Source organism: Gracilinanus agilis, unplaced genomic scaffold (genome assembly GCF_016433145.1).
Source record: "Gracilinanus agilis isolate LMUSP501 unplaced genomic scaffold, AgileGrace unplaced_scaffold47187, whole genome shotgun sequence".
NCBI lineage: Eukaryota > Metazoa > Chordata > Mammalia > Didelphimorphia > Didelphidae > Gracilinanus > Gracilinanus agilis.
The window spans coordinates 1-12,688 of NW_025381563.1; the positions used below are offsets into that span (position 1 = coordinate 1).

A 12,688-nucleotide genomic window follows, 5' to 3' on the forward strand; every position below is an offset into this window, starting at 1 on the left:
CCCTCTCTCTCTCTCTCCCCCCATCTCTCCTGCCCCCAGCCTCTCTCCCCAACCCCCTGCTTACACAACACTGATAATGAGGAGGATTCCAGGAATGCCTGATCCGGCGCTCTGGTCCAGGGATGGTTCTGAGAGTCGAGAAGTAATGGAGCCTATGGGGAGAAAGGCAGAAGGTGAGGGATGGGTGAGGGTATCTGATCCCTGGGACCCTGCAAGGAAGGTAAACTGGACCAGAGGTGGCCCTTAGAGTTGGAAGGGGCCCCAGAAGCCCTCTAGCCCAAGCTCATCCCTTTAGAGATGAAGAAACTGAAGTCCAGAGAAATTAGAAGACTCGTCTGAGGCCACTCAGGCAGTGATGGGATGGGATGAGGAGGGATCCAATGGAAATCCTCAGCTCTGGCACCTCCTCACAATCTCCCCAGATTTCCCACCTCCCCAACACTGGCTCTCTGCTCCATCTATATTCATCTCTTCCCAGAGATCTTCCTTCTCCATCTCTTTCCTTGGCCTTCCTCAAGACTGGACCCCTCATGCCCCCTCCAAAGGCCATGGGCCCATTCTCTCCACTAGTCCATATCTGTGAGCTGCCTTTCAGCCCTCTCTCCCAGGAAGCCTTCCTTGGCTGCCTCCAGTCTTCTTTCCAGCACTCATCATTGGGCTTTTTTAGCACCCTGAGCCTCTATAGTAGTAGTATCTCTGGAGGACCTTGCATCTTCCTAGATCTATCCCGTCTGGCTGTCCCCTCCGAGAAGGTCTCTGGAAGATGAGGACCACATTTCCTTCTCCCTTTGTTTTCTCACTTTCATCTGGCCCTCAAGACCTAGCTGAATCTGATCCATGTTCCTGTCTCAGTGCTCCCCATCTCCCTCAGATACCTGAAGGGTGCAGGCCACCCCTACTGCAAGTTTCCGGATCAGCATGGGTGGGAGCCTCTCCGTGATTCCTCCAGCTCAGAGGTCTTTTGCGCCGTCTGAGGCCCGACAGCAGCCCCCGGGTCTCCTTCCCACCCTCTTCTAGGGGCAGTTTCTCTGCTTTGGAGAGTTCTCTCTCTGGTGAAGAGGAAGTCAAAAACTGAGTCACCCCTGAGAGCTGGGCCCTTTCCCACTCTCAGGCCTGGGGCGGGCTCTCTTTGGGATATCCACAGAGGGATCACATAAATGCAGTAGGGGCTAATCCAGGGCTCCAACTGTCTCCAGTGGGTCTCCACAGACTCCCCTCCCCTCCTGCCCCAGCCCCATTGGGCCTCCAGGGCTGCTGAGACCATCAAGCACAACTATCTTCTTGTTCTCCTCTGAAGGAAGGGGACCAATTCATTTGGGGTTAACTGTGCCATGGCTGGACTTCTGGAGAAGCTTTTATTGATAAATTAGGAGAAAATAAAGTACTAACGTGTCCAAAAAGATGTCCTTAAGGGAAAAAAAAGAGTATTGCAGGGGCAGCTAGAGCACAGTGGATAGAGCACCAGGCCTAGAGTTGGGAGGATCTGGGTTCAAATCCGTCTTCAGACACTTCCTAGCTGTGTGACCCTGGGCAAGTCACTTAAACCCCATTGCCTAGCCCTTTTGTTTTAGAACTGATACTAAATAGAACTGCTCTTCTGTTTTAGAATTGATACTAAAACAGAAGGTAAGGGGTTTTATTTTTTAAAAAAATATATGATCATAGAAGAGAAAGAAGAGTGTGTGTGTGTGTGTGTGTGTGTGTGTGTGTGTGTGTGTGATTTCTGTTTCTCATGTAACTTACATCTGGCTACTAAATGACTCAGTTGACCCAGCTGAGTATCTCCCTCTCATCTCAGCTGAACAAGGGTGGCAAAAGGGATTCTGCATGTCCTGCCATTTTAGGGGAGTGAGGAGGGGTGCAGCAGCTGTCTGAGATCCCGCAGTTCCCAAGAGGGTCACCTATGGGAGCTTGTGAGCGCCATCCCACTTGCAATGCCCTTCACCATCCTGACCTGTTCTTTCCTCTGACTGCCTTGGCTTACCCAAGTGGTGAAAGTAATCTTCAATGCCACTCCAGGAGTTCTTCTCAATGAGGGACTTCACCAGGCTCCAAGGCTGCTTCCGATAACGGATCTCTGAGGACACACTATGTGGGGAAGAAAAGAGAGTTGGAGGAAGAGGGGGGACAGGATGGGAAGACTCCCCCTAGCTTTTTGGAGGCTCAAATCAAAATGCCCTCCAGGAAGTCTTGCTTGATTCAGCTGTAGAGAAGGTAGGGTCCTCACAGCTCCCTAAACCAACCCCTCCCCGGAATTTCTCATTTTACAGATGAGATGGAGGGAAATTAAAAGAACTTTCCAATGTCACAGGACTAGTCCTTTGTTCAGTCAGGTCTGACTCTTTGTGACCCATTTGGGTTTTTCTTGGCAGAGATACTGGAGTGGTAAATTTTACCATTTCTTTCTCCAGTTCATTTTACAGATGAAGAAACTGAGGCAAACATGGTTTGTCCAGCATCACACAGCTTTCAGTGTCTGAGGCCAGATTTGAACTCTAGAAGATGTGTCTTCTGGATCCAGGTCCTAGAGCACTATGGGGCCACCTAGGTGCCCTATCACTTATACCTCTACTATATTGCCCTTTACAAAGGAGAAAACTGAAGCTCCTCTCCTTCCTCCATCTTCAGCCTTTTCCTGGTGGATTTGCAAGAGTCTTAAGGGCAGATTTCTTCCTACTTTGCCCATCTCCCCTTTTTGGAACTTCTGATATTAGATCCCTGACTAAGGAGCCAAGACAAGGTCTTGCCTCACCCCTCAAAGGGAGAGCTCCCTAAGAAAGTCTGATCTTTCCTCATAAGCTTGAGGCTTGCATGTGAGGATACCCAGGGAGGTACATGTGAGGATACAGGGAAGAAGGGCTCTCTCTCTCTCTCTCTCTCTCTCTCTCTTCTTACCCCTCTCTCTCCCTCCCTTCCTATTTCTCTCCTTCTGTCCCTCTTTCCCTCTCTCCCTCCCTACTCTCTCTCCCATCTCTCTCTCTCTGTCTCTCTCTGTCTCTGTCTCTCTCTGTCTCTCTCTCTCTCCCATCTCTGTCTCTCTGTCTCTGTCTCTCTGTCTCTGTCTCTCTCTGTCTCTCTCTGTCTCTCTGTCTCTCTCTCTCTCTCTCTCTCTCTCTCTCTCTCTCTCTCTCTCTCTCTCTTTCTCCCCCCCTCCCTGACACCTCAGAATGGGAATGTGGTTTGGGCCGACAGTGAAGGAGAGGGTCGTGGGCTCGAGGTTTCTGCGGTTACCGGAGGCGGCTCTTGTTTCTGGCCAGGCTTAGGATGCAGTACCGATGAGCCGTGTAGAAATAGTCTTGGTACGGAATGCCCTGAGTGAGGACCTCAGAATCCACCACGCAGCCCCCACCCTGGGGACTCCGTCGGAACAGGGTCTGGCAGGCGGAGGGGGAGAGAAGAACGGAGGTTGCAAGGCCACCCTCCATTTTCACACAGCAGCCCCCTTATCTGGGACCCCCCATCCCCCATGGTCCCCTCCAAGCATCTCTGCAGCCCATCCCTGACCTTTCTCTCCAGGGCTCTCTTTTCCTGGCCCCTCCTCTTCCCCACCTTCCGCCCAAAGCACCCTCTTCCTCCCTTACCTGGGTCTCCACCACGGCTGCACTCTTGGGCCCGAGGGGGTTGCTGATGGGGATGGTGTAAGACAGGACTCGGCTCTGGTGACATTTGCTCTCCCCACTCCATGGAGTAAATGTCACATCTGGGATGGAGAGAGGAGGAGTGAGGAGCAGCCTATTCTCTCCCCCAGAGGCCTCCATCCCGTACCCTAGGCCAAAAGAAGGACGCTCTTCCCCCAACCTCTCTTCCAGGACACCTTCCTAAAAGAAGGGCTCCCTTGGCCTGGGCTCTCAGCTTGTTGGAACCACAGTCTCCTGAGAAGCATCTGGGATGGGTTATTGTAGTTCGGGCATTTTGCAGTCGTGTCCAACTCTGTGTGACCCCAATTGGGCTTTTCTTGGCAAAGATACTGGAGTGGTTTGCCATTCCCTTCTCCGGCTCATTTTACAGATGAGGAAACCGAGGCCAACAGGGTAAAGTGACTTGCCCAGGGTCACCAAGCTAGGAAGTGTCTGAGCCCAGATTTGAACTCAGGAAGATGAACGATCATCTTCCCGGGATGGGAGAGAACAATTCGAAAGGGGAGGGAGTTCCTGTCAGTCACTGCCCTGGCTCTTGGGGTCCTCAACCCTCCTGGTTTTGGCTCTGCTGTTTACCCCAGGCCCAACCTTGCCCTCAGTTCTGACCAGTGAATTTTCGCTGCTGGAGAAAGCCCTGCAGGAAGGGGGAATCGGAGAAGAGCATCTGCTGCAGGCGGTCAGCCCCCATGTGGAACACACAGTTGATGAGCAGGCGGCCAGAGAGGTCCGGGAGGAAGGAGGTCAGGTCCGCTGTGGGGGGGAGGGGGATAGCGCAGTCATGGGCTTAGGAGGTGGGGCGCTGAGGGACAGCGCCCAAGGGGGAGGAGGCTGGGGAGCGGGGAGGAGGCTGGGGAGCAGGGAGGAGGCTGGGGAGCGGGGCATCCCTGCCTCACCTTCCTCCGTGGCTGAGGAGGAGGAGTTGCTCGTGTCTGTCAGCATCTCCTCACTGGGCAGCAGATCCAAGGAGGCCAGGGCGGCTGGACTCTCGGGGGGCATCTCGCTTGGAGGGGGCTCAGTCACTGGGGTCACCGGTTGGCTGTCGGGCTGGGCTTCTTTCTCCTCCTCTCCCTGAGGAAGCAGGAAAGTAGTCGAGCCTCCTGCCCTCCCTGACCTGTCCCCACATCCCCCCCAAGGCCCGAGGGAGGGGACAGACGAAGGCTTGGCCCTCTGGGTCAGTGGAGGCTCAGTGAGAGGACTTAGAGCTAGAGGAGACCTCGGAAATCAGCCGCCCAACAGAGGCCATCAAGTCTTCTCTCCATTCACACAGCCACCACCTGACTTCAAGCCCTCGTCAGCCCTCAAATGGTTATAATATCATATATAAGGCTTTTATGATAGCCTTAACAAACCCTTCCCTTCTGTCTTGGAATCGATACTAAATATTGGTTCAAAGGCAGAAGAATGGGAAAGACTAGGCGACTGGGGTTAAGAGACTTGCCCAGGGTCATATAGCTAGATTTGAATCCAGGACCTCCTGTCTCCAGGCCTGGCTCTCTATCCACTGAGCTACCCAGCTGCCCTATAATAGCCTTTTATTAGCCTCTCCCCACTCTCATCCATCCTCCACTGGGCTGCCAAGAGATTTCCCGAAAGCCCAGGCCAAACCACACCATTCCCTGCTCGACAGACTCGGCTCAAACACAAACGTCCGTGTTTGCTTGACGGAGCCGATGCCTGTTGACAGAATGAGTGACTTGTCCAGGGAGGCAGAATCGTCGGAGTAGGAAGAGATGTCCCGGAATCCCCTCGATAATATCCCCAAGAGTCAGTAAGCCAAGGCCCCCGGCCCCATAGGCTTTCCACCCTCGGCCCCCTGTGTGTTGGCCTGCTTGCCTGTCTGTCTGTCTCTCTTCCTGCTTCTTCAACACAACTCACCGCGTTGTCCCCCTCGCTGCTGGCCTGGGACGGGCAGGGGGTGAGCTGGGCCCTCCGAGTGGCCGTAGGGCTGGGCTCTCGGCTGAGGTCTGGAGACCGACGGGGCAGGGTCATGTCACTCAAGGCAATCACATCTCCCACCTCCTTGTGGCCCCTGCGAGAAGAGAGGGGGAAAGTGGATCAGGCCTGAGACCCTGCCTCACCCGAGACCTGAGGGGGCTGCCCTTCCCACTCCTCCCCAGCCTCCATCTGACCCCAAACCGTTCAGCTGCTGCAAGGGGCACACGTAGTCCTCATCCTCACTGGTGAGGCCGAGCTCGGACCCGTAGCACTGATGGACCAGGTGCCACAGCTCCCGGGGGGACAGCGTCTAGGGATGGAGAGGGTGGAGTAAGGGGGAGGACAGCAATCCCTACCCCTGGGGGCGTGAGGCTTCCTCTCCCAGGCCTAGGAGAGCTTTGCTCCCTGCTTCCCCAGGAGAGCTTCCTGACACCTTTTCCCACTTCCCTCCCCGTCCTGCTTGCCGCAAGATGAGTCTTTCTGACTTCAGGCCTGGCGCTCTGTGCATGGCACCATCTAACTCCCCTATAAGGTAGCCCAGTGGATAGAGCACCAGACCCGGAGTCAGGAGGACCTGAGCACAAATATGGCCTCAGATACGTGCTTACTTAGCTGTGTGACCCTGAAATCACTTCACCCTGTCTGCCTCAATTTCCTTATCTATAAAATGAGCTGGAGAAGGAAATGGCAAACCACTCCAGTATCTTTGCCAAAAAAAAAACCCAAATGGAGTCACAGAGTCAGACACAACTGGTTTGCTTCAGTTTCCTCATAAGTCAAATGAGTTGGTCAAGAAAATGGCAAAAGCACTCCAGTATCTTTGCCAAAAACAAAACAAAAAATGGGGTCATAGAGTCAGACACAACTAGTTTGCCTCAGTTTCCTCATAAGTCAAATAAGCTGGAGAAGAAAATGGNCAAAAAATAGGGTCATAGAGTCAGACTAAACTTGTTTGCCTCAGTTTCCTCTTTGCCAAAAAACAAACGAACAAACAAAAACAAATGGAATCACAGAGTCAGACACAACTGGTTTGCCTCAGTTTCCTCATAAGTCAAATGAGCTGGAGAAGAAAATGGCAAACCACCCCAGTATCTTTGCCAAAAAAAAATTGGAGTCATGAAAAATTGGGCCTGACAGACTGAGCTTGCTACAGATGGTTGTCACTATGCCCCCTGTTGTCCACGAGAGGGAGCATTTGGCCCATCCTGAAACGGACATCTCTGAGCCTCCCCAACCAGCCCCTGGTACCTTGTCCAGCAGGGCATTCTGCCAAAGGCGGAAGATGAGCAGGAAGCAGCGGTCCCGGGCCCCAAAGGAGGTGAAGAAATGCTGAGGGAAGTTGAGCAAGGAATGGCATGAAAGGAGAAGTGGGTGTGAAACAGTCTTCGGTCCTGACCTCTCCTGGGATCTTCAGCCTCTAAATCCTGCTCACTTATTTATGGCTCCATTTGGACTTTGTCCCTCTATCCTTTATCCTCCGGTCACCCCTTAGACATTTCCTGCTTCCCTTTCTACCTTAGGCCCCAAAGCTCTCTTCCCGATACTATCCCTCCCATCTTCCATCTCAACCAGTTCTTACTAACGCCCTCCCTCAATACCATTCTCCTTAATGCTCTCCCATTCCCTAGACACTCTTCCCTGTCTGCCATCACCTTTCCCCACACTACCATTTCCCCCATTCTATCCCCCAGGGTCCACCCTAATTCAGACTCTTATCTCTTGCCTGGACTATTGCAGTTTCCTCCTGAATAGTCTCCCTGTCTCAAGTCTACTCCAATCTAAACTCCACAGAGCTGTGGGGAAAAGTGACTTTCCTAAAGTGCACATCTAATATCATTCTCCACTCAATAAATTTCAGTAGCTCCCTATTACCTCCAGAAGGAAATATAAACATCGCCAGCCCATTCTCATTTTTCCATTCTTCTTACTCCATATGTTCTAGAGTAGTGATGGGCAAATTTTTTTTTTTTTAACCCTTAACTTTTGTGTATTGGCTCCTTGGTGACAGAGTGGTAAGGGTGGGCAATGGGGGTCAAGTGACTTGCCCAGGGTCACCCAGCTGGGAAGTGTCTGAGGCCGGATTTGAACCCAGGGCCTCCTGTCTCTAGGCCTGGCTCTCAATCCAGTGAGCTACCCAGCTGCCCCATGGGCAAACTTTTTAAAGAGGGGGCCAAAGCAAAGGAAATGCTCATCTGTCAGTCTGTTTCTAAGACAACTCTTTCCAAGTTTCATTGTATTGTATTCCTCAGATTGGGAATAATGTCACGTGGCCGGATAGAACATTTCAGGGGGCCCCATCTGGTGGCAGTTTGCCCATCACTGTTCTAGAGTCATAATCCCCCCCATAACCGACTTCACTCACTATTCCTCACATAGCACTCTATCTTCTATCTTTCCTTCTCACCTGCATCTCTTAGAACTTAGCTTAAGCATCATCTTTTATGTGAAGTCATTCTGGATTGACCTACTTACTGCTGCCTTCTTAGGTGACCTTCCATCTACTCCATCTCTGTTGCTTATATAGTTAGACTTGGTGTCTCCTCTATTCTGGTATAAATTCCTTGAAGGCAAAGTGTTTTTGCTTCTTCATATTTCCCAGTGTCTAGCACTATGTGTGAACAGTTAGGCAGTGCAGTAGATAGATTGCTGGGTCTCGAGTTAGGAAGGTTTACCTTCCTGAGTTCAAATATGGCCTCAGACACTTCCTAGCTGTGTGACCCTGGGCAAGTCCCTTAACCCTGTTTGCTTCAGTTTCCTTATCTGTAAAATGAGCTGGAAAGAGAAATGGCAAACCACCCCAGTATCTTTGTCAAGAAAACCCTCAGGGGGCAGCTGGGTAGCTCAGTGGATTGAGAGCCAAGCCTACAGACAGGAGGTCCTGGGTTCAAATCTGACCTCAGACACTTCCCAGCTGTGTGACCCTGGGCAAGTCACTTGACCCCCATTGCCTAGCCCTCACCATTCTTCTGCCTTGGAACCAATACACAGTATTGACTCCAAGACAGAAGGTGAGGGTTTATTTAAAAAAAAAAAAAAAACCACTAGGGTCGGGAAGAGTCAGCCATTACTGAATAAGCATTGTGCGTGGTGTGTCAATTAAATGATTATTGACTCCCACTGAACCTCCCGTTCCCGTAACACTCTCCCCTCCAGGGTTCCCCCTCCATTGCTCACTTTCTCGCTCTCAGTGCAGATCTGAATGGCATTGGGGATCAGTTTGGCTGTTTTCTCCTTCTTCAAACATGTCACTTCCTTCAGCTGGATTGAGATCTGGGAGATCCAAGGAGGAATATGTAGGAGGGAGCCTCCTAGCGTGTCTCCATATTGCCGGCCTCCCCTGCCCTTGCCTCTGCCCCTCTCTCAGCCTTTGAGAGCTGGACCCAGGCCCCAGGCCTCACCGTGGTCTCCCAACGGAAGATATTGCTATAGAAACAGATCCAATTTTCAGAGAGGTAGAGGCGGCCTTGGAGCAGGATGTCCCTCTGCAGGGCGCAGGAGTAATCTGAGAGCAGAATGGACAAGGGGATGGGAGACGGGCGGCTTTAGTAACCTGAGCCCAGGAACCAGGAAGGGAGAGGAAAGGCCAGAAGGGAGGAGGGCACAGGATGAGCAGGGGAGGCTGGCAGGGAGGAAGAAAACCAGAGCTGGGCAGCACTGGCAAAACTGGCAGACCTCAGACATTCCGAAAGGGAAAGGCAGAGGGGGGCCGAGGTGGAGGGCTTCCCCCTCCTGCTCTTACCTACGATGAGCCGCTCAGCCTCAGGAAGTTTGCTGAAGAGCTTCCTGAAGTCTTCATTTCGCTGTTTGTAGGTGGGACTCAACATCTATTAGAGAAAAGGGAGGCAAAGGGGAATGTGACCTGTCCTCCCCCCCATGCCACCTTCCTCAAGTTCTCCTGAGCTTCCTGAGGCCAACTTAGATAATCAACCAACCAACAGGCCCTTATTAAGCACCTACTGTATGCCAAGGACCATGCTAGGGGCTGGAGGTACAAGTAAAGGATGCGTCAATCCCCCGGGCGCCTGCTCCCCGCTGAGCCCCTGTCCAGGCTTCCCCTTTTGTCTCTCATTCCGTCTCTTCCCTTTTTTTTTAATCAGTCTTTTTGGACCAAAGAATCTTCCATGCTCTCCAGGCCACACTTTTGCCCTCATTTCTTTCTACAGAGGCCAGCAGCCTCATCATGGCCCACGTTTCCAGAGATACTTACACTGTACCAGCTCTGCATTTTCTGTAAGAGAAAAGAAGAAAGTCAGTGTAGGTATCCCTCAGGCCCAAATCTCCCCAGGCCCTCCCTGTGCCCCCCTCCCCAATTCACCCCCGTGCCTTCTCTCCCCACCTCCCAACGTGCACCCGCCAGCCCTGCCTCAGACCTTGCTATTTCTGATGAAGTTTCTGCTGCTCAGTGACTGGGTCCCAGGAGTGCTCGCCCCTCCGCCCTTCTCGGAGGAGCTGTCCGAGCCCTTTTCGGACCCCTTCTCCACCATGGCTCCGGTGTCCTGCTCCGCAGGTGGGGACCGATTTGGGGGCAACAGCAGCAGCCGCTTCCGAAGGGAAGGGGAGCTGCTGGGGGTGCTCCGGGCGGAGTGGGGGGCCGTGCTGGAGGGGAAAAAAGGGAAAATTGGATGCGGGGACTCTTTTCCCTCCTAAACTCCAGTTAAGGTACCCAGATTTCGAACCCGGGACTCAGCCTGTGATCCTGAGTGTCCCAAGAAACTGGAGTAATGTTCTGCTACATTTTTATGACAGTAATGGCTCGTATGTATATAAGACTTTACAAAGGCATGTTCCTGTGAAGAGATCTAGCAGCAGCATCTCCCCATCCTTTTTTATTTTTAAACAGAATCCCCTGTTTCTTTTTAACTTTTTTTTAACTCTTACCTTCTGTCTTAGAATTAATATTAAGTGTTGGTTCTAAGACAAAAGAATGGTAAGAGCTAGGCAATGAAGGGTAAAATGACTTGCCCAGGGTCACACACGTAGGAAGTATCTAAGGCTGAATTTAACCCAGAATCCCATCTCTAGGCTTGGCTCTCTATCCACTGAATCACCTAACTGCCTCCTTTAGTATCATTTCTAAGATAGAAGAGTAGCAAGGGCTAGGCAATGGGGGTTAAGGGACTTGCCCAGGGTCACACAACTAGAAAGTATCTGAGACCAGATTTGAACCCAGGACCTCCTGTCTCTCTCTCCACTGAACTACCTAGCTGCCCCAGCATTATTCCCTTTTACAGTTGAAGATGCTGAAAGCTCAGGGAAGAGTGACTTGGCCAAGGTCACATAGCTAATCAATAGCTCAACTGGAACAAAAGGCCGGGGGCTTCTGACTCCTAGGGCTTCTCTACACTGTGACACAGTGCCTCTATGTGTCCTCCACCCAGTGTCCCTTATCACCCCTTCCCACTTCCAGTCCCTTTTCCTCCTCCAGGAAGAGGTCATCCCTCCCCACCTCAGCACCCACCCCATAACAACTCTCTTATCTACGTGTTCTCCACTTGGCTCCCATAGAGTCTAACATGGTCATCTGGTGCCTGGTTCTCATCCAAGCCTTTTACTATCTCTTCCATCTAACGGCCAGATCAGGGCCTCCAAGGTGGACGGACCATCGTCTAAACTGGGCCTCAGAGGAGGCAGTCCTAGTCGGGGTTCCGAACTAGGATCTCAGACAAACGATTCCATCACTCTTATAGCCACGCCAAGAGGGTCCCGTCGTCACTCCAGCGCTCCATCTCTACCTCCATGCACTCTGAAATGATCTTTCAGGATGCTCTCTCTTCCTCTGCTTTATGACCCCGAACCCCCTTCTTTGTCCTCGCCATGCCGTTTAATCCCCCTGCCCCTTGGGTCTTTCCCACGCTGCCCCTCTACACCGGCCATGCTCTCCTCCCTTCCCTATCTCAACCCTCTGGTGGACTGGCCTAACCCTACACTTGGTCCTCCAGACTCGAGTCCCGTCGCCCCTTCTCCTCCACTCAATCATTGCTCTCTTCTCTCTCCGTCCCGTCTGCCTCGATGTCTCCATCTCCTGTCTCAGCCTGTGTCTCTGTCTCTTTCTCTCTGTCTCCCTCCTCTAGGCGCCTAAGTAGGTGACTACGGGTGTGTGACGCGGTGCACGCTGCCTCGTGTGGTCACTGTCTGCCGGTTTGGCTTCCTTGTTAACTCTGCTCATAGAGGAGGAGTCTATGGGGGAGCGGTTACGGAAACATCAATAAATGCATTTTTTAAAAGTCAGCAGAGAAGCATAACACAAAGGAGTTGGACGAGATGATCTGGAAGGATTCTCAGTTGTAAAAATCTCTGAATATGAGCAAACCTGGACCTCTGAGGTTCCTGCCCAGCTCTAGAGCTATGATTCCAGCAATTTTCCTTGGAGGGGTCCCTATCCATATGAGAAAGAAAGCTACCCACCTCTAGAGGAAGAGCTGTGGGAGGAGAAACGCAGAAGAAAAACACGGGATTTATCACTTGTTAATAGGGGTTTGGGTTTTAAAAGTGACTCTGTTAAAAAAAGGAATAATGTGGAAATAGGTATCAATATATCACATGTATAAGCCAGGAGTGCCAGGAGTGGGGAGGGAAGAGAGGAGGGAGAGAACATGAATCATGGAACCATGGAAAAATATTTAAAAATTGAGGGGGGGGCAGCTGGGTAGCTCAGTGGAGTGAGAGTCAGGCCCAAAGACGGGAGGTCCTGGGTTCAAACCCGGCCTCAGCCACTTCCCAGCTGTGTGACCCTGGGCAAGTCACTTGACCCCCATTGCCCACCCTTACCAATCTTCCACCTATGAGACAATACACCAAAGTACAAGGGTTAAAAAAAATTGAGGGGTCACTCTTCAGTCTCCCTCCTTCTGCCATCCTATTGTATTTATGTGGAGGGGAGAGGCAGACTGGAACTTTTCACTCTGATTCCTAAGAAATGGCACAAGATAAGGGAGACAAAGAGGGAGATGAGAGAGGAGAGGAGAGAGAAAGGAAGGAGAGCAGAGGGGAGGGAGAGAGGAGAGGGGAGAGAGGGAGAGAGGGAGGGAGAGAGAAAGAGAAGAGAAGAGAAGAGAAGAGAAGAGAAGAGAAGAGAAGAGAAGAGGAGAGGAGAGGAGAGGAGAGGAGAGGAGAGG

General features: G+C 51.9%; 1 protein-coding gene across 1 annotated transcript; it reads right to left on the minus strand.

Moving 5' to 3' along the window:
* Positions 1–64: 64 nt before the first annotated feature.
* GRAMD1A (GRAM domain containing 1A) lies at positions 65–10,216 on the minus strand (the record flags this gene model as incomplete). The annotated part of the gene is made up of 15 exons (XM_044684264.1): positions 65–152; positions 876–1,049; positions 1,985–2,088; positions 3,232–3,374; positions 3,582–3,700; positions 4,245–4,388; positions 4,532–4,706; positions 5,514–5,667; positions 5,768–5,883; positions 6,822–6,902; positions 8,748–8,843; positions 8,972–9,075; positions 9,313–9,397; positions 9,781–9,801; positions 9,944–10,216. Coding segments are annotated over 15 exons (1,877 nt in total), but the record flags the coding sequence as incomplete, so codon positions are not given.
* Positions 10,217–12,688: the final 2,472 nt, after the last annotated feature.